Source organism: Esox lucius, chromosome 11 (genome assembly GCF_011004845.1).
Source record: "Esox lucius isolate fEsoLuc1 chromosome 11, fEsoLuc1.pri, whole genome shotgun sequence".
In the NCBI taxonomy this organism is placed as follows: Eukaryota; Metazoa; Chordata; class Actinopteri; order Esociformes; family Esocidae; genus Esox; species Esox lucius.
The window spans coordinates 40,219,260-40,237,903 of record NC_047579.1 but is presented as its reverse complement, the minus strand read 5'-3'; the positions used below and the strand labels follow the sequence as shown (position 1 = coordinate 40,237,903).

General features: G+C 43.4%; 1 protein-coding gene across 5 annotated transcripts in view; it reads left to right on the top strand.

The window, feature by feature from the left end:
* The window catches only part of jupb (junction plakoglobin b), an 89,732-nt gene extending 71,088 nt beyond the window's left edge, over nt 1–18,644 (top strand). For 4 of the 5 annotated variants that reach the window (XM_010874677.5, XM_010874678.5, XM_010874679.5 and 1 more), the window contains 7 exons: nt 4,329–4,481; nt 9,386–9,505; nt 9,672–9,822; nt 10,714–10,835; nt 11,593–11,635; nt 16,668–16,817; nt 16,982–18,644. In XM_010874677.5, coding sequence (XP_010872979.1) covers nt 4,329–4,481; nt 9,386–9,505; nt 9,672–9,822; nt 10,714–10,835; nt 11,593–11,635; nt 16,668–16,804 — 726 coding nt within the window. In that variant the 3' untranslated portion in view covers nt 16,805–16,817; nt 16,982–18,644. Of the gene's footprint in view, nt 1–4,328; nt 4,482–9,385; nt 9,506–9,671; nt 9,823–10,713; nt 10,836–11,592; nt 11,636–11,765; nt 14,708–16,667; nt 16,818–16,981 lie in introns of those variants that run through there. The other variant, XM_020051075.3, reaches the window with a different exon arrangement.

The window sequence follows — 18,644 nt, the reverse complement described above, 5'->3', positions numbered from 1 at the left end:
GATTACTCACTGCCATCACATGATTGTGTACGCAATACAACCAACATTAACATCACCATAATGTTATTAATGGCAGTCCCCATAGGCAATGAGCAAGGTGAGCTGTCCCAATCCCCCCCATTAGGGAAACACAGAACCAAACAGGTGGAGGCTGGTGGAGGCAGGGCTGGTGTGTGGATTTTAACCAGCATGCTAGGACGACCATCAGCATATCAGACTGAGTGAGTAACCTGACATTTAAATAGACAGGTATAAAATCTGACATTGTGATTGGAGGGATCTACATCAGCTGATGCGTCGCTGACCAATGACCACTCAGGTTTCCTGGCTGAACTGGCGATGCTAATGTAGCTGTAAAGTGCTTTAAATACAGTACTGTATTAAGTTACAATATACTATGACCCCATTCCTGATAGATCGGAATCTCAGGGAAAAGTATATATCTTTAATTTTTCATTTCCTTGAGAACAGTTTAGAATGGATTAGTAATTGGTACAATAAGGACATATAGGTAGACTGAACTACAAGAACAAAGTGACATTTTAAAATCTCCAACCATTTTCAAAATGTTGCATTTATTACAGTGGATTTTAACCCCTTTCAACATTTGAGGTGACAGTTGAGAATGAAAAAACATACTCAGTGCTATTTGTAGCATCTAGGCTACAGTATACCGTTGTGCTTATAAGTTTGCATACCCTGGCAGAAATGTGACATTTTTGCATTGATTCTGAAAATATGACTGATCATCCAAAAGAAAAAATCGTTCATTTAAGGATAGTGATCCTATGAAACCATCTATTATCACATAGTTGTTGGCTCCTTTTAAAATCATAATGATAACAGAAAATCACCCAAATGGCCCTGATCAAAAGTTTAAATTAATGTTTCGCCTTGTTACAGACACACAAGGTGACACACACAATTGGAAAAGGCAATTAAAGTTGAATTTCCCACACCTGGGGCTTTTTAAATTACAGTTAGTGTCTGTGTATGAATAGTCAATGAGTTTGTTAGCTCTCACGTGGATGCACTGAGCAGGTTAGATACTGAGCCATGGGGAGCAGAAAAGAACTGTCAAATTTGAGACAGGGTTAGTTTTTCCCTCATCTATGCTGACCCAGACTGATCAACTGATATAACAGCGAAGGTTTCCGTCCAGCGCAAGTCCTCTGCTTCGTCTGATCGGTTTAGAGATGCTCCTCTGAGTCGCCCCGAGAATGCAGCATCCATGAACCACGCATGAGTTCATGCCGATAGGATCACAACAGTTCAGTGGACGAGCGTCTGTGTGTGTGCTTATTTTTATTACCTTGTGGGGCCATTTCGTCCCCATAACTATAGTAAAACTTGAAGAACATAACTCGTGGGGAAATGTTTTTAGGGCCCCATGAGGGGAAAGTAAATTCGGGCTCAGGGTTTAGGGTCAAACTTACAATACATTTTAGAGTTGGGGGTTCTTTAAAGTCCAGGTGTTGTTGGCTAAGTTTAGGGTTAAGGTTAGGCATTACATCTAGTTAAAGTTTAGGCATACATTGTACTTTATTGTGGTTAAGGTTAGGGTTAGTGTTGGGTTTAGGTTAGGGTTAGGTTAAGGTTAGGGTAAGGGTTAGGTTTAGGGTTAAGATTAGGGCAAGGGAGCATGCAATTTCGTTTTTTCAGGGCCCCATGAAGATATAAAGAAAACGTGTGTGTGTGTGCGTGTGTGTCTGTGTGTGTATGTGCATACGTGTGTGTGTGCTGCTCTGTCGTTTTACTGTGCGCTGGTCCACAAGACCAGCCCCTTATTCTTTACCTCCATGTGTATGTCCCCTCTGTGGGTCCGTTCTTTGTCCCATCGGTCTGTGTTTAATCGTGTCCTGTCCTTCAATGGCCTGAATGTACGTGAGTGAGATCACACTCGCCTCGTCCTTGGAATCTTCTCTTGGTCTAAAAATTAATGAAAGTATATTTGTTCACACAGTGTGCATGCAGACCATCTGCACTTGGTAAGTGTGCGTGTGTGGTTGCGTGCATGCGTGCGTGTGTGCGTGCGTGTGTCTGTGTGCGTGTTTGTGGCTACACTGACTCACATTTCACTGGTCTGTAGTGGCACATCAATATTCATGTGACTATCGTCCTCTACTCCAACTGACAGAAATATGTTATACCGTTATAAGATCTGTTGCCAGCTTGTTGGCGATTACTTGACCATGCATACAACACAATCAGGGGATATTAGGCTTTCAATTAGCTCTGATTGACTAGTATTTAGTTCCCAGATAAAGAACATAAATCACCCGCGTGCACACATTCACACACGCCAGCTATTGTCTCCATAACACACACAGAGATGCGCACACACACACACGATCATACACACTCCTCTATCTCAGCCTCCTTCTGGTCCACATCAGCCAGGAGGTCTTTCTGCACCAAGCTGTGCCTAATCACTCATACACGCCTTCTGAATTTAAATATCATACAGTGAAAGAGTGGACGAATCTGAGTTTAAATAATATTCTTTGAAAGAGTGTATGAATCTGAATTTAAATATCCTTTGAAAGAGTCAATTAATCTGAATTGAAATATCATCCTTTGAAGGAGTGTATGAATCTGAATTTAAATATCATCCTTTGAAGGAGTGTATGAATCTGAATTTAAATATCATCCTTTGAAGGAGTGTATGAATCTGAATTTAAATATCATCCTTTGAAGGAGTGTATGAATCTGAATTTAAATGTCATCCTTTGAAGGAGTCTATGAATCTGAATTTAAATGTCATACAGTGGCAGAATCTGAATTTAAATATCATCCTTTGAAAGAGTGTATGAATCGGAATTTAAATATCATCCTTTGAAGGAGTGTATGAATCTGAATTTAAATATCATCCTTTGAAGGAGTGTATGAATCTGAATTTAAATGTCATACAGTGGCAGAATCAGAATTTAAATATCATCCTTTGAAAGAGTGTATGAATCTGAATTTAAATATCATCCTTTGAAGGTGTGTATGAATCTGAATTTAAATATCATCCTTTGAAGGAGTGTATGAATCTGAATTTAAATATCATAGAGTGGAAGGGTTGAAGAATTTGTGTGTACGTGTGTACTTGTATGTGTGTTTATTCAGATTCATTATACATTAGGAGAAAGCTGTATGAATGGTTATTTTTGAATGCTGTTTGTGACATTTTGTGTGTGACTCTGTGTGTGTGTTTGTGTGTGTGTGTATATTCTGGAATGCACATGCGAATGTGTGTAGGTGCATCTGTCATTGCGCACAAATACGTGTCTAAATGCAACCTGGATTAAAGAATTAATTTACTCCATCTTTGTGCATTACTGAGGCGGGCACTGCTGGCCACGGCTGAATACCCCGCAAAGCATTAAAGCCTGAAATTCAGAGGGATATTTTTTCCTCCTGATCTGCACTTCTCGCTAACAGACAGCAGGGAGTGTGTGTGTGTGTGTGTGTGTGTCTGTGTGTGTGTGTGGAGGATTAGGCTACCAGCACTTCATCACAGCAAGCATTCTAAATCTAGCTGTAGCTATTTTAACAAGTAGGATATTGTTCTTTAATTATGTTAAATGGCTGATGTGAGCTTGAAAGGAAACTTTATGTACGATGTTATTGGGCCATGTTGGGGCTAACCATCAGGGAGAATCGAAGAAACCAGAAAGGCTGCCGCTTGTACTGCTTAAATCACGTGCATATATAGACCTTTACCTTAAACTAGCACTGTACGATCTTTGACATGAGCTCCGTACTGCAGGGTCAACTACTTAATTACATTGCTTTCTGATCAAAGCCATTTACAGCTCTGGAAAAAATTAAGAGACCACTGCACCTTTTTCTTTCCTTTCCAAAAAAGTTTTGAGTGAGGAACAGAAGCGTTCAATTTGCAGTGGTCTCTTCATTTTAACCCTCACTCAAAACCTTCCTTTCCAACTTTTTTGGAAAGGAAAGAAAAAGGTGCTTTGGTCTCATAATTTTTCCAGAGCTGTATATCCAATACAAAACACTATGGTCAAATATAGGTCAAAACTGTGACACTTTTACACTACAAAACATATAAAATGTATGTATGAAACTTCCATAAATGTAAAATTTAAATAAATGTGTAGGCAAATATCTTCGTCAGAGGCTTTGATCAGAATGCTGTTGTTCTTTATGCTTTCGTAAATACACTGTCATAATAATGTTTAAGTGCAATAATGCTTTAGTTGATAAACATTTAATGTAATAATGCCTTAGTGTAATAATGCTTTAGTGTACTGGTAAACGGTATTGTAGCAGTAAGGAAGGTTCGATTGGTGCTAACCTGCTCTCTCTCCCCTCTCTGATAGGCCACGGTTGGTTTGATCCGTAACCTGGCACTGTGCCCAGTAAACCAGGCCCCGTTGAGAGATGCCGGAGCCATCCCCCGATTGGTCAACCTGTTGCTGAAGGCTCACCAAGACACCCAGAGACACGCCTCCAGCGCTCAGCAGACATACCAGGTTGGCCACTCCCACCCGTCAACACGTACAACTCAGCGTCCGCCTTACAGGCATCGTCATGGCAGCACAGAGCAGCCGTCACCGTTACCCGGCAGCCTAGCAGTTGAAGCATCTGACCAGTAAGGCAGCTAGATGGGACCCGCCGAGGCACTAAGGTGGAAAATCTGTCCTTGAGCAAGGCAGTTAACAAGAATTGCTCCCACTGGGCGGATCCTTGCCCCTTTTCGAGGACATTTTCAGTTGGTGCAGTGGTCTCTTAATTTTTTCCAGAGCTGTATATTCAAAATGATTCTATTGAATCCTCACAGGATCATTTGTAGAATTAAAAGTCTAAATCAGGACAGTGACGCCATAACTTAATCAAGCAGCAACAAAAGATTTAAATGGAATTCAAATGAACACTACATGAATGCCAAATGTTTTGTTTGTCATGCCTTGAGGCCATATCTGTTTGTGCTTTTCTAACAGGTACAGCTATGCTAAACATTCCTGGAGAATTAAAAACATAAAAGCATAATATCCCAATATAAATTAATACAATGAGTTCTGTCAAGAGGCAATCACTGACAATTAATAGAAGTCAATAATGAAATTAATATAATCCGTAAAACCTATAAGCCATTCAACCCTCTCTTTGAAAGGGCACTGGAGACAGAGGAGGGGACCCTTCTCTCCTTTAACCCAACTTGCTTTGTGAGGAAGGTGAAAAAGTCTAAATAGGTTGAGACAAGTCAAGGATATACTGTGCAGTCGTGACTCTGCCAAAGGCAGGTGTAGCTAGCGTTTCACAGCCATTAAAATGTTTACACAGGGCCAGATTGATGTGAGTGAGGGAACAAACTGACCCGGAACGACCCAGAGAAACCAACCGAGCACACTACAATAACACCCATGGCCTGTTCAGAAACAACTCCCTGACCCTGGCCTCCAGAGTGTAAACACTTTTGGAGATCTGAGTGGGGCTGATGGGTGGTGACATGATCAGAGCGTCAACTAACTCTCTTGACAGGCTGGCTGGAATTTTGACTGTATTTCTTACGCTTGTTACAAGTACGTATATACAATTTTCTATTGACTATAAGCAGCCGTCTCTCCTGAGCGTTTAACGTGGACTGAACTGGTTGAAGTGCAGACTGTCCATTTTAATTTGAGGGTATTTTTGAATCCATATCGGATGATCCACCACAGCACATTTAGTGTGTGTGCAATGGAGCAAAGGATTATGGGATAGTGGGGTAGCTGTCAAAAATTATTTGGCAGTCTTGTTAACAGTCTTATGTCTGTGGGGGAAAAAGCTGTACAGGATCTTGTTTAACAGTCTTATCAGGGGCGGAGTCAAAGGAGGGGCACAGAGTGGCACGTGCCACCACTGAAATTTGATTGGTTCCCAGCCCCCCCCCCTTCCCTTTTCTTTGGCTCTATCAATCACAATAAGAAATAAAGCAACATCCTTTATAGAAATATGGCTTAACAGTTTATTTCCGCCAAACTGCACCTTGCAGAATCAAATAAAAAAAATCTTACGTGCGAAATGGTAGTATATCCACAGACTTAGACTGTATAAAAATGTATATATTCTCCAGGAGTTATTCTCATTTGGTTAATTTGAGTCAGTCCCCCCCCCCCTCCTGTCCCGGTGCCACGTCACCCCCTTAGGGAAGTCTAGCACTCCCTCAAATAACCATATTAGTCAGGCTACACTTGTTATAAAGATGGGAATAGGAAGGAACCGTAGTACTCCAACTAAGAGTAAATGCTACACAACCTCATGCTTTAGAGCCAACACCAAAACCATGTTCATTGTGTTTATTATTAGAAGATTTAAATATGTATTACTGTACAAAAAACACACAAACGCAACTCGTTGTCCAGAGTCAGAATCAAGAGGCAAGATCAGGGATCAATTTAGATCTAAAGAAATCATTAGAAAATTGTTATAAAAGTGCATTTTCAACGTAATTATATTTATCCTATCATTAGAACTTTTAAAATGTATTAATACTACTATTTTAATCAAACAGATGATACAAGACCAAATACCTTTTTTGGTCTATTAGGCTGATGATAAATGAGTCATATCCTTCCTTCCGGTGATCGCGGATTGAAAAGGACCATAAGAAAAAGTTTATTAATAAATCTGATCAGTTTATTCGAGTCAGTTACAGTATTACCAATAGACAAGTACATAACAATCACTTGACAGCTGTATAACAGCATACTGTCCTAATATTTATTGTAACTAACGTTTCTTTGGAACAATAAGGATGAAAATAAATGAGATACTTGGAGATCAGGAAGATTGAAAGACTTGTTTCCTCATAAGTCGTTTGCCTTCCATCGTTCTCAGGTGATCCAAAGTGCCTAAAGGTCCGTGGATCACCATTCATTTCGTTCATCGTCCCTTCTGGCGAACGAGAATCGAAGATCTGTGAATAATCATACATTTTGTTCATCATTCCTTCCGGTGAACAAGATTTGAAGATCCCGAAGATCCTACTGAGATGTATCACGTTTTACTTAAAAGATTTGTTCAAAAAGAACGAATCGTTTGCGAACAACCCGTCAGTAGTTGGTGGCAGGATGAGTTGATACTGCGTCTAGTAAAAGGCTAAGAAAATGTATCTTGAACGTTTTTGTCAACTTTTTTGTGACTTGAATAAGCATTAAGTAATAGATGTTTATATCTTATTGCTTTGATATTCTAGAGTAGTTAAGTTAAAGTGACCTTGATAGCTAACGTTAGCAAAAGTCCGAAACAGCAGGGTCACATCTGTCAAGCACGGTACTATTTAACAAAACCTTACGGAGTGCTATATATAGTTTATAGGGACAATTAAACAATGACAAGGAGTTGTGATATGATAGACTACTTTATCAAGAAAAAAAACGATATACTGCTATGTTGTTTACTCAAATGTAGAAGAGCACTTCATACTGTTTCTCAGCGAATTGAAGTCAAGCATCTGATGTAGGTATTTATTGTTATTGACTTACCAGAGACCCATTGTAGGCTTTTTTTGTTTTTGAGTTTTTATGTGGACAAACATGTCTTCTTTGTTTTTAAACAAAGGCTAGAAGGAATTAACATTCTCCTGTATGAAGAATATTTAGCATAAAAGTCTTTCTGAAAACATTAAAAAGCGTAATACGTTTTCCCAGGCATATTTTTGAGATTAACACATGAACAACAAGACATAAGTGCACATTCCAATAACGCATTTTTAGTGTTTCTATTACTCTAATGCACATAAATGACAGCATTCATCTTTCTATTCTTTGGACCCCCCCCCCTTATTGCTGCAAATATACTGGAGCCGCCCCTGAGTCTTATGTCTTGGTGGTAGAAGCTGTGCAGGGTCTTGTCTAATGTTACAATCTGTATAGTGTCCTGTTGCCCAGATAGCTGGGCTTGTTCATTATTTATTATAATACCATTTAACAGCTCAAAACAGTTGTCCGCGACAAGAAATGGAAATTAAACACCCGGAGGAAAGCGATGTCTCTGCCTTTCCGATAGCGCTTGATTTGTCACGAGCACGATACCCGCCTCAGGATTTCAGCCTCACCTACCCAAACTCGTGATTCGTCATGAGAGCCTGAAGAGACGACTAACGAAACGTGTTTTCTAAATTTCTGACTGTGTAAGAAGAACAAGCATTGTTACCGGGCGTTGTGTTGATACCCAAATATCTGCTAATGCAGGACCACTCCCTTACATGACCTCAGCCAGACTGGACAGATTGAAAATACGCTGAACCTTGCAGTGTTCTTTCAGCGCTCAAACCAGAACATCAAATCACATAGACTTTAAGTTTAGTGGGGTGACCTGCCTCTGGTGCACCTTCTGCAGGAGGGGTTCACATCTGGCCTCCTGCCACTTTGAAGAAACCAAATCACAGATTGCAAACGCGGGTGCAGAGGCCAATTAACAACAAACAGGGAATGACAATCACCACTTAAACATTAGAGTTTTCATAGCAGCATGAGGCAACTAACAGCGTTCCAAAGAGTCTGAGTAGTTGTTGCCCGAGTGCGTTACGTACACAGCAATGTACCAGGTGGGATCCTAGCAGGCCTGTCCAGCGGTTGCCAGCATGTCCCAGGATGCATTGCATGGCCCGGCTCAGATTTCTCCAGTCACACAAAGGATGAATTCAGGCCAGTCGGTCTACAGGGAGACATACCCGCAGGGTCAGCCAATCCAGTCACTGGCCCACTTTGAACTAGAAGCGTCACAGCAATGACCCCAGGCACAGAGAGGCACAGAGCTGCCAGGGAGACGCCTGGCGTGCAGTTTCTTTCCACAGAGCCTCGGCTGAAGAGTGCAGACATACGCTTCATGATGAACACACCCACACATTGGCACACATTGGCACACACGGGCCAACACACGGGCCAACACACTCGCCAACACACGGGCCAACACACTCGCCAACACATGGGCCAACACATGGGCCAACACACGGGCCAACACACTCGCCAACACATGGGCCAACACACGGGCCAACACATGGGCCAACACATGGGCCAACACATGGGCCAACACACGGGCCAACACATGGGCCAACACACTCGCCAACACATGGGCCAACACACTCGCCAACACATGGGCCAACACATGGGCCAACACATGGGCCAACACACTCGCCAACACATGGGCCAACACACTCGCCAACACATGGGCCAACACACCCTCTCCAGAAAGTGGCTCTTGTATTGGGCTTTTGAAGCTTTTGGGAACCAAAGGTGATTTCGGAATCAGGGCACCCCACGTCAAATGTAATGGCGCCCGGCTGTTGCATGGCTATAAGCCTGTGCAGCACATGCCGTTTCCCAGAGGGAGGGAAAACCAAACCTGCGCCACATAAGGCGTACTCCCTTCTAAACCCAACTCTCCCCTTCAGGATGGCGTTCGTATGGAGGAGATAGTTGAGGGCTGCACAGGGGCCCTGCACATCCTGGCCAGAGACCCCGTCAACAGGGGGGAGATCGCCAGCATGCAGACCATTCCGCTGTTTGTTCAGGTAAAACCTCTAAATCCACCTCTTGTTCTGTTGGTCGGCGGCAGAATGTTATAAATAGTTGAACGTTGGTGTTTTTAGAAGATGTTTTTTTTTTTTTACCATGAGCTAGCGTCTCTCTCTCTCTCTCTCTCTCTCTCTCTCTCTCTCTCGCTCCATCCTTTCCTAGCTGTTGTACTCGTACGTGGAGAACGTGAAGCGAGTGTCTGCCGGTGTGCTATGTGAGTTGGCCCTGGACAAGCAGTCGGCTGAGATGATCGACGCAGAGGGAGCGTCCGCCCCCCTCATGGAGCTGCTGCACTCCAGCAACGAGGGCATCGGTCAGTGACTTCCTAAACACCAGCTTCAGCGTGGTGGACCTCATCGCTTTCTCTCTCGTTTAAACTAACAAACATATTTCTCTTTTAACGATGTTGTGGCCTTTCATTACTGCATCCTGACACAAATAGGCACACACACTTAAACACACATCTGGTCCTCACAAATAAAAACACCATAAGGCACACTTTCTATTGCTCATTTTCTCTAAACAGACCAACTACAGACCTAAAAGACAAATAAATACAGTATCTCTTCCTGAGCGTTCTCCATCTGTTTATTATGTGCCGACCAATCAAATATGGTTGTCCCTTTACACCTTTGAATCTCCAGTATTTCTGCATCTTAACATCTTTCTGTAGACCATATCTCTGTCTCTCTATAGACATTATTTCTGTCTCTTTACATCTCTCTACAGACCATATCTCTGTCTCTCTCTCTACACACTATCTTTGTCTCTTTACATCTCTCCATTGGCAGAATCTCTTTAGATGGCTCTAAATACAGCATCTCTGTCTCTTTATGTCTATCTAAACACAGTGTCTCTTTTCATTGCTCTATAAATAGTATATCTGTCTCTATGTACAGTTTTTCTGTCTCTTTTCATCATCTCTCTTATCATTTCTATGTATACATAATATCTCTGCCTCCAAGTCTCTCTGCCTGTCTCCCTTTCTCAATATTGTCCTACATTATTGTACCCCATTAGCATTTTATTTAACTCATCTGGAATGCCAAAGAATAGAGGCAATGGCAAACAACCTCTGATATCTATCTTACTTCTTCTTTTGCCACCTCTCTCATCCTCTTCACCACCCCCACTCTCCCCCAACTCCCTTCCTCCCCATCTCTCTCTCCCCCAACTCCATCCCTGACCCACCTCTTCGTCTCAGCCACCTATGCAGCGGCCGTCCTTTTCCGTATCTCGGAGGACAAGAGCTCTGACTACAGGAAGCGTGTGTCTGTGGAGCTCACCCACTCACTCTTCAAACATGACCCTGTCGCCTGGGAGATGGTAAGGCCAGCCTCAGGCTCTGACGCACCCTACAGTCTGGGAGGTGTCAGTACAGGGTGTAGAAGAACAACCCTGCTCGGACGCCTGCCTTGTCCGGCTATTGTCCATTTCATTCGTTGTCTGGGAGGGCTTGACTGGCTTATGCCCTTGGGCTGCTTGAAACCAATCCAATATTTATCCAATCTGCCACTGCTTCAGGAAAGAACTGTAGCATAATCCTAACAGACACTGCACTGCTGAACAATCAATACTGCTCAGAAATCAATGTTGACCTGTCCATGCTGTCACCGCCATTTGAATACACAGCTAAAGTGATGCAGTTGTTTGTATGTGATTTCAAAGCCGGCATTCCTAAATCCTCCCTGAGCCCGCCCCCCCTGCCGGCCACCGCAGTCCCCCAAAGCCCATTGGTTAATTACAACCAGACAGGCTCGCCCATTGGATTAGTGGCAAATCCAGCCCAGGTGTTAATCAATCAAATCGAGCCAGGCCTGGCGGCATATCACAGCTTGAGGGGAGAATGGGGGGGAGTCTGGAACCCCCAAGAGGCGGATTGGAACCTGCTGATTCATCAGGTTGTCAAGCACTGGCAGAAACAGCAGACTGGTCTCCTCTTCACACTACATGCATTATGGGATAGATTTACTGCTTAGCGCCAGTGGCAACAGCCTGTCTTGTTTTTCCACCTGGTAATCGAACAACAAAAAGGGGTTTGGGTTAGAATGGAACATAATGTTTTCTCTCTCTCTCTCACCAGGCCCACAATGCTGTACCCATGGAAGCTGCATACCTGGCGGATGGTGAGTGAGGTCCAGTCCTCCTACTCGACCACATTTCCCGGTCAGGGGAATATGGCAATCTGGCCAGCTGAGAGACTTTCGGGGACTTTTATTTCCACATAATTGGGGATGTGGTTTTCTGTCTTCGCAGACCATTACTCTTGTTTACTTGGGGAGAGACGGAGGAGCTTGGCAGAAGGACAGCCAGCTGACCGGGCCCCCTAGCTGACCCTGATAACATATTATTGGCCTCGTCATAGAGGTCACTGGGAGTTTATGATCTAGTTTATGGTCCCCCGGTGTCTCTGGCCACAAAAAAAGGACTAGAGCAAGATGTGATATTTCACGAGAGAGTGACAGCAGCACTCCTGGCAGTCGGAAATTCTGTAAACCTTTTTTTAGCCGTACAACGCTACTACAGCAACGTGCCGATCGTGACTGATGACCTTTCAAAGAGTGGTGTTTCAACAGCAGCTGTCCCCTTTCAGGCTGTTTCATTCTATGCCAGAGCAGAACTGGGAAAATGATAAATGTTGCAGATTGATGTGCTACGTTTTGGTTTTATTCCGTTTGGAAAATGCGGTGTGTGTGTGTGTGTGTGTGTGTGTGTGTGTTTATATATAATTTTATTTTCTATATCTTGTTACGTGATAAATGGTAATGTAGTGTTTTAGGAGAGGATGGTCTGCACATAGACAGCAGAAAGGCTGTGCTAAGGCAGTTTGCAATTGATCAGAACTATTGCCAGTTCTGGTCACCTAGTGATGGATGTAAGTCCATTTCAGACACGGCATTTCTTTACAGACTAAGGAAACATCAGTACCGTGGCGGTTTTAAACCATCCCCACGATTTCCTGCCGGCATTTAAAAAGCCCTTGTGTGCCCTTACAGGAATACAACTATGCAGTGATTGCGCTTACAAAGCGCCACAGTCTGTACGTCTCAAAAGGGTATTACTTAGCATTAAACCAATGCATGCCTCTCTTTTACATTAGAGGTTGACACAGGAGTGAAAATTCATTAATGTCTTGTATTTCTCTGTTACTGTCCTGATCTTTCAACAATTATTTTACCCACAGTAGCTTTTCCTGTGTAGTTCTTAAACAAATCAGTCCTGTCTGGTCCAGTTCTGGGCTGCTAGCAACTTTTTTTCCTAACCTTTGTACCCTGTGATATCCATGATTAATTCATGATTCATGCCCTGTCCATGGCAGGATTAGTAACCCTCCAAACCCAGGCAGTGCTGGCGAGTGGCACCGCCCTCTGTTAGACCCATGGGCAAATCAGCTAACAGGATTCGAGCTAGACCAGTAATGGAACACTTAACTTACTTTTTGTAACTGAGAGAAGTGATAATGTTTTCCTAAAAACGGCTTATGACACAAAACTATCGGTCAGAAACAGTAGCCTATTGGGGGCCCGTGAGCGGGATTTCAGTGAGGGCCCCTGGGCGGGATTTCAGTGAGGGCCCCTGGGCGGGATTTCAGTGAGGGCCCCTGGAGTTGCAGCCCCCTAGTGGAAACATCTCTGCTGCTCATTCCTGCCATGAAACTCACTCTAGAATTCCACTCATGCACGAATCCTGCAGGTTCCCTGAGCGTCATGTTCTCATGTGGAGCTGTGTTGTACTCAACACTGGATTATACTGCTGTAACATTCCTGCACTGAACATGGTCCATTACACTACTGCATGAAAACGGAGACCAACCAGTAAACCAGGGGGCAGAGAAAGGCAGAAGAAAAAAGGCGCACACACACACATACACACTCACACATACACACGGATGGGCACGTGCACGTGCACAACCCTGAGTCCTCTTCATTTGGGTTAAGTGCCACTTGATTGGTTTCCTGTCAGTAAGCTGTAAGGCGTGTACCAGAGGGGGGTCATTAAATCAACATGCAAGCAATGTCACAGCAAAGCATGTCCTCACCTTACACACACACACACACACACATACACACATACAGGCTTGAACGTGATGAAAAACAGCATCACAAGCTCATCTTGTCTCTCCCATCACCCTTTCCAGCATTGGCAGAAACTAACAACTGGGGGTTATTCAGTGACAGTATCTTCAACCTCGTTGTTTCTTTTCGCCAGAAAACAGAACGTGGGAACGCTACTCACGAGGTTTACGTTTAGCGCTCGCTCTACGTCAGCTCACTCTGTCACACTGCGGGAGACGCGCACACAGACCCGCGAGGAGCAGGGAGGAGCAGGGAGGAGCAGGGAAGCAGAGGAAAGCGAGACACTTGTGTCCATAGGAGTCATGCTTATCAAGCAACAGTGGCGGTCCTCTGCTTTCTGTATAATAGACTTGGCCCCCTGGCCACACTGCTGTGTTCTGACGTGCGTGCGTGTGTGTGTGATGCTCCCCAGTGTGGGGTGGAGGAGGGAGGCGCTCTAGGCTGTCAGTGGGGAATGACATTGGATTCACAGAGGTCTCTATCTATTCCCCCCTCCTGGTCACATTTCCATGTCATTTACATTTCCATTAACTGGCCATCTATCATCTTCATGCAGTCTATCACTCTCTCGTTCCTCCATTCCTCTCACACACAGACACACACACGCAGACACATACTGGTGAGTTGAGATCCACTCCTTCTCTCCCTTCAGTGACTGCGAAACACTTTCTCTCTATGGAAAACATTGACCCCCACCGATTTCTCTGCTGAGCCTGTTATCTGTAGTTCTGCCCATGGCTCTCAGTCACTACTTTGTCTTTTTGCACTCAAACAGTATTTTTCTCCAGATAATCTTGGGTCTCTGTTATCATATGTCCTAGTTGTGACTCCACTGTCTTCTGCTGTATCTCATCTAGCATCCACATTCTCTCTGTCCCGGTCTCCGTCTCATCTCAACATCTTTAATTAGAGCTCTGATCCCTCATTTATCCCCCGTGTCCATTTACATGGTTTTTTTAAATTATATTATCCTTGTGGGGACTCCACAATAATAGGAAAACAAGGACAATTTGACCTACTGAGACCCTTTTCCTTGTCCCCATGACAATTCAATACATTTTTGGCTTACAGATCTGCTCAGATGTTTGCATACCCTTTCAGAATTGATAATATATGTACCATTTGTAGAGAAAACATGAGTGAGCAGGCAAAACATGTCTTTTATTTCTCATGGGAATCACATTCAACTGTAAGTCATAACAGAATGGCACAATCATCAAAACAAAACATGGCAACAAAGAAAAAAACGAATTGACCCCTGTTCAAAAGTCTGCATACCCTTATTTCTTAATACAGTGTGCAGTCTTTTGTAATAGTTGTGTATGAGGTCCCGAATTCTTGCAGGTAGTATAGGTGCCCATTTGTCTTGGAAAAATGCCTCCAGGTCATGCAAAGTCTTTGGTCGTCTGGCATGAACTGCATGTTTGAGATCTCCCCAAAGTGGCTCGATGATATTAAGGTCAAGAGACTGTGATGGCCACTCCAGAACCTTCACCTTTTTCTGTTGTAACCACTCGCCTTGTACTTAGGGTCATTGTCGTGCTGGAAAGTCCAAGAGCGTCCCATGTGCAGCTTTCGTGCAGAAGAATGCAATTTGTCTGCCAGTATTTTCTGATAACATGCTGCATTCATCTTGCCATCCATTTTCACAAGATTACACATGCCTTTAGAGCTCACACACCTCCAAAACATCAGTGAGCCCCACCATCTTCATAAGTGATTGAACAGTACTGACTGGCATTTGCAAGGCTTTGGATCTTTTTATATCCTTTTCCATCTTTATTATGTTCCATTACCTTGTTAAGCAGGTCTTTTGACAGTTGTTTTCTGCTGCCCTGCTCAGTGCATCCATATGAGAGCTAACAAATTCATTGACTATTTATACACAGACACTAATTGCAATTTAAAAAGCCACAGGTGTTGGAAATTCACCTTTAATTGCCATTTTCACCTGTGTGTGTCACCTTGTGTGTCTGTAACAAGGCGAAACATTCATGTAAAATTTTGATCAGGGCCATTTGGGTGATTTTCTGTTATCATTATAATTTAGAAAGGAGCCAAACAACTATGTGATAATAAACGGCTTCATATGATCACTATCCTTAAATAAAACAAAAAAATGTTTGGATGATCAGTCATATTTTCTAAATCAATGCAAAAAAAAAATCACAATTTCTGACAGGGTATGCAAACTTATAAGCACAACTGTAGGTGTTAGGTTTAGGGTTAATGTTATAATTAGGGTTAGGTTTTAGGTGTTTAATGTTTGGGTTAGGGATTTTAAGTGGGAATATTTTGGGTATCCACCAAAGTTATACATGTTCCTAACAATACGTGAGTGGGCCTGTGCTTGTGTGTGTGTGTGTGTGTGTGTGTGTGTGTGTGTGTGTGTGCGCGCGCACTAAGAGGAAACAACACATTCGTCACCATCCTTCCAGAGTACAGGTTGTCCTTTCACCTCTGAAACGTAATACATTGCAGTGCTCACATTATTAAACAGGCTATGAAACCGCATTAATGGAAGACAATCCAGGTTGAGTGAAGGTGAAGAGACGTCTAATTTCTGCTGTTCCGTCACAGGAAAACGTCTTCCTGACTGACTGCCTAATGATCCGGCTCCTCGCACTCTGTCTAGTGTCGATGTGCAGAATGAGCTTCCTTCTCTGTTCACCTGTCTTCTGTATTTACAATATTAACAGAAGAAGGCCATTCTTAACGTCTACACATCGTTGTCTCCTGAGAAGTAGGTCTGTGTGACCATGACAATCGCTAATCAGGACTAGCACCTATGTGTTCGAACCTTAAAAGAGAATGGGATATGCGAGCAACATACCAATTCACGTGTGTGTGTGTGTGTGTATACGACACCTTGTACCTGTGTAAAGAAGACAGACATCCTGTGCTTGTCCTAAGGTATGAGAAGCACCCACCTAAGTATATAATTATTAGCGTAATAATTATCAACGTTGCCAAAGAACGTGAAACTAAACAATCGAAATGAATGGTTTAGCAGACAGAAGTCTTCTCTCAGTCTTTCTCTCATCTCACCATCTTTCTCTCCTTACCTCTCTCTCCCTCTCAGATCTGGACGGAGCCTACCCACCCTACGGCTACACTGACCTGCCCATGGATGGCATCCCATTGGAGGCAGAAATGCATGAGCAGTACATGCCTGAGATGACCTACGACCCCCGACAGGCCTACCCAGAGCCCCTTTAACACACAGGGCTAGGTCAGTAATGTAGACACACATAGTTACACTGAGTCCCTCTAATGAACCACCTCAGCTTTGTAGTGTCTGTAGCGCGCACACAAACACACACACACACACCTACTCACTCAGAATGCCTGTAAAACACACGGATGACATTTAAATTACTGCCTCTTCCAATGCAGGCACAAAATGGAGTTAGAGAAATGAGCATGAAGACCACGGAGAGATGGCTGGATGCGGATTTCATCACAAAGGGAAACTCCAATTTCATGGGGAGACATTGGGCAATCAGGGACTGTTATGAAAAAAAAAAGAAAAAAGAAAAAAAAAGGAAAAAAAAGAATTTAGTGTTTGTCAAAATGAAGAATTGCTTTGCTACAGTTAATGTGGAGGGGGATTGAGCTTAAAACTTTTAGATGCTGTGTTGGTTTTAGACATTAACTTGCATAATTACAGTACACTTTTCAGTATTTTTTTTCTTCAGGTGTAGCCTCTGTTTTGCATGGTGGTAATGCGTAGCCACATTCAACAATAACTGATGCCACTGAGCTCAGACATTGAGAGGTCCTGGTATTTGGAACAGCAGCAGTCCCTGTGCTGCCTATTACCAAGCCCCCATTACATTACCCAGAATGCAGCTGGGTCCACAACAAGAACCCTTTCCCCTTAGGGCGTGTCCACAGAACCCTCCTCTGAGGGTGTGGCCACAACGAGAACCCTCTCCACTGAGAGTGGCCAAAACGTGAAGCCTCTCCCTGAGGGCATGGCCACAATGAGAATCATCTCTCTGAGGGCGTTGCCACAACGAGAAGCCCCCCACTGAGAGTGTGGCCACAACGAGAAGCCTCTCCCTGAGGGCGTGGCCACAACGAGAACCTTCTCCCCTGAGGTGTGTCCAGAGAATTTTCCACTGAGGGAGTGTCCAACAACAAGCACCCTCTCACCTAAGGGAGTTTCCACCAAACGATCCTCTGAGGGCGTGACCAGAGAACCCTCCTCTGAGGTCGTGTCCACAACAAGAACCATTTCCCCAGAGGATGTGTCCACAACAAGAACCATTTCCCGAGAGGATGTGTCCACAACAAGAACCATTTCCCCAGAGGATGTGTCCACAACAAGAACCATTTCCCCAGAGGGCGTGTCCAGAATGTGAACACTCTCTGTGAGGGCGTGTCCACAACCACTGCCTCACAGCACAGTGGACTCCCAAGCACACTAAACTATATGTTCGGCTGGTATTGTTGGTTTTCCTCTGGTCCTGTAGACCAGTCGTGCTCACAAACAGTTGCAGATACTCTACCGCAATCTACTTACAGCATATACATAAACGTCAAGGACTCCAATACATTTTGCTTCGACATTAAACGCGTGTACGATGTAAAACGTCATGCCTGGCTTGCCCCTTTCCTACAGCTACTACAACTGACGTTTCCACAAGTAAAGTGTGTGCATTGTTATGAAAGATATTTTTTTTAAATGTGTCTTTTTGGGCAGGGTGGGGGGGCTGTCTTTCTGAGATAAGAGGCAGAGGATGTATGCCAAAGAGATTTATTTTATGACAAGGATAATCATGTAACTTTTCCGTTGTTTTCTATTTTGATTGTGGGAATTGTGCAGGGGGGGCACAGTAATCGTGATCCTGTAGTTTGTAGTGTGTGCTATACAATCCCACTGCACATTCCTACCAAACAAGAGAGAAAAAAAATCGATGGATGATGGAATGATATAGTGGTTAAGAGATGAGTGCACCACATGAATGGAGGGAAATTAACACTATGAATATGCATTTTTACAGAACATTTTTAGTTTGAAACTTTTTTCAAATAAAACAAACTATATTAATTA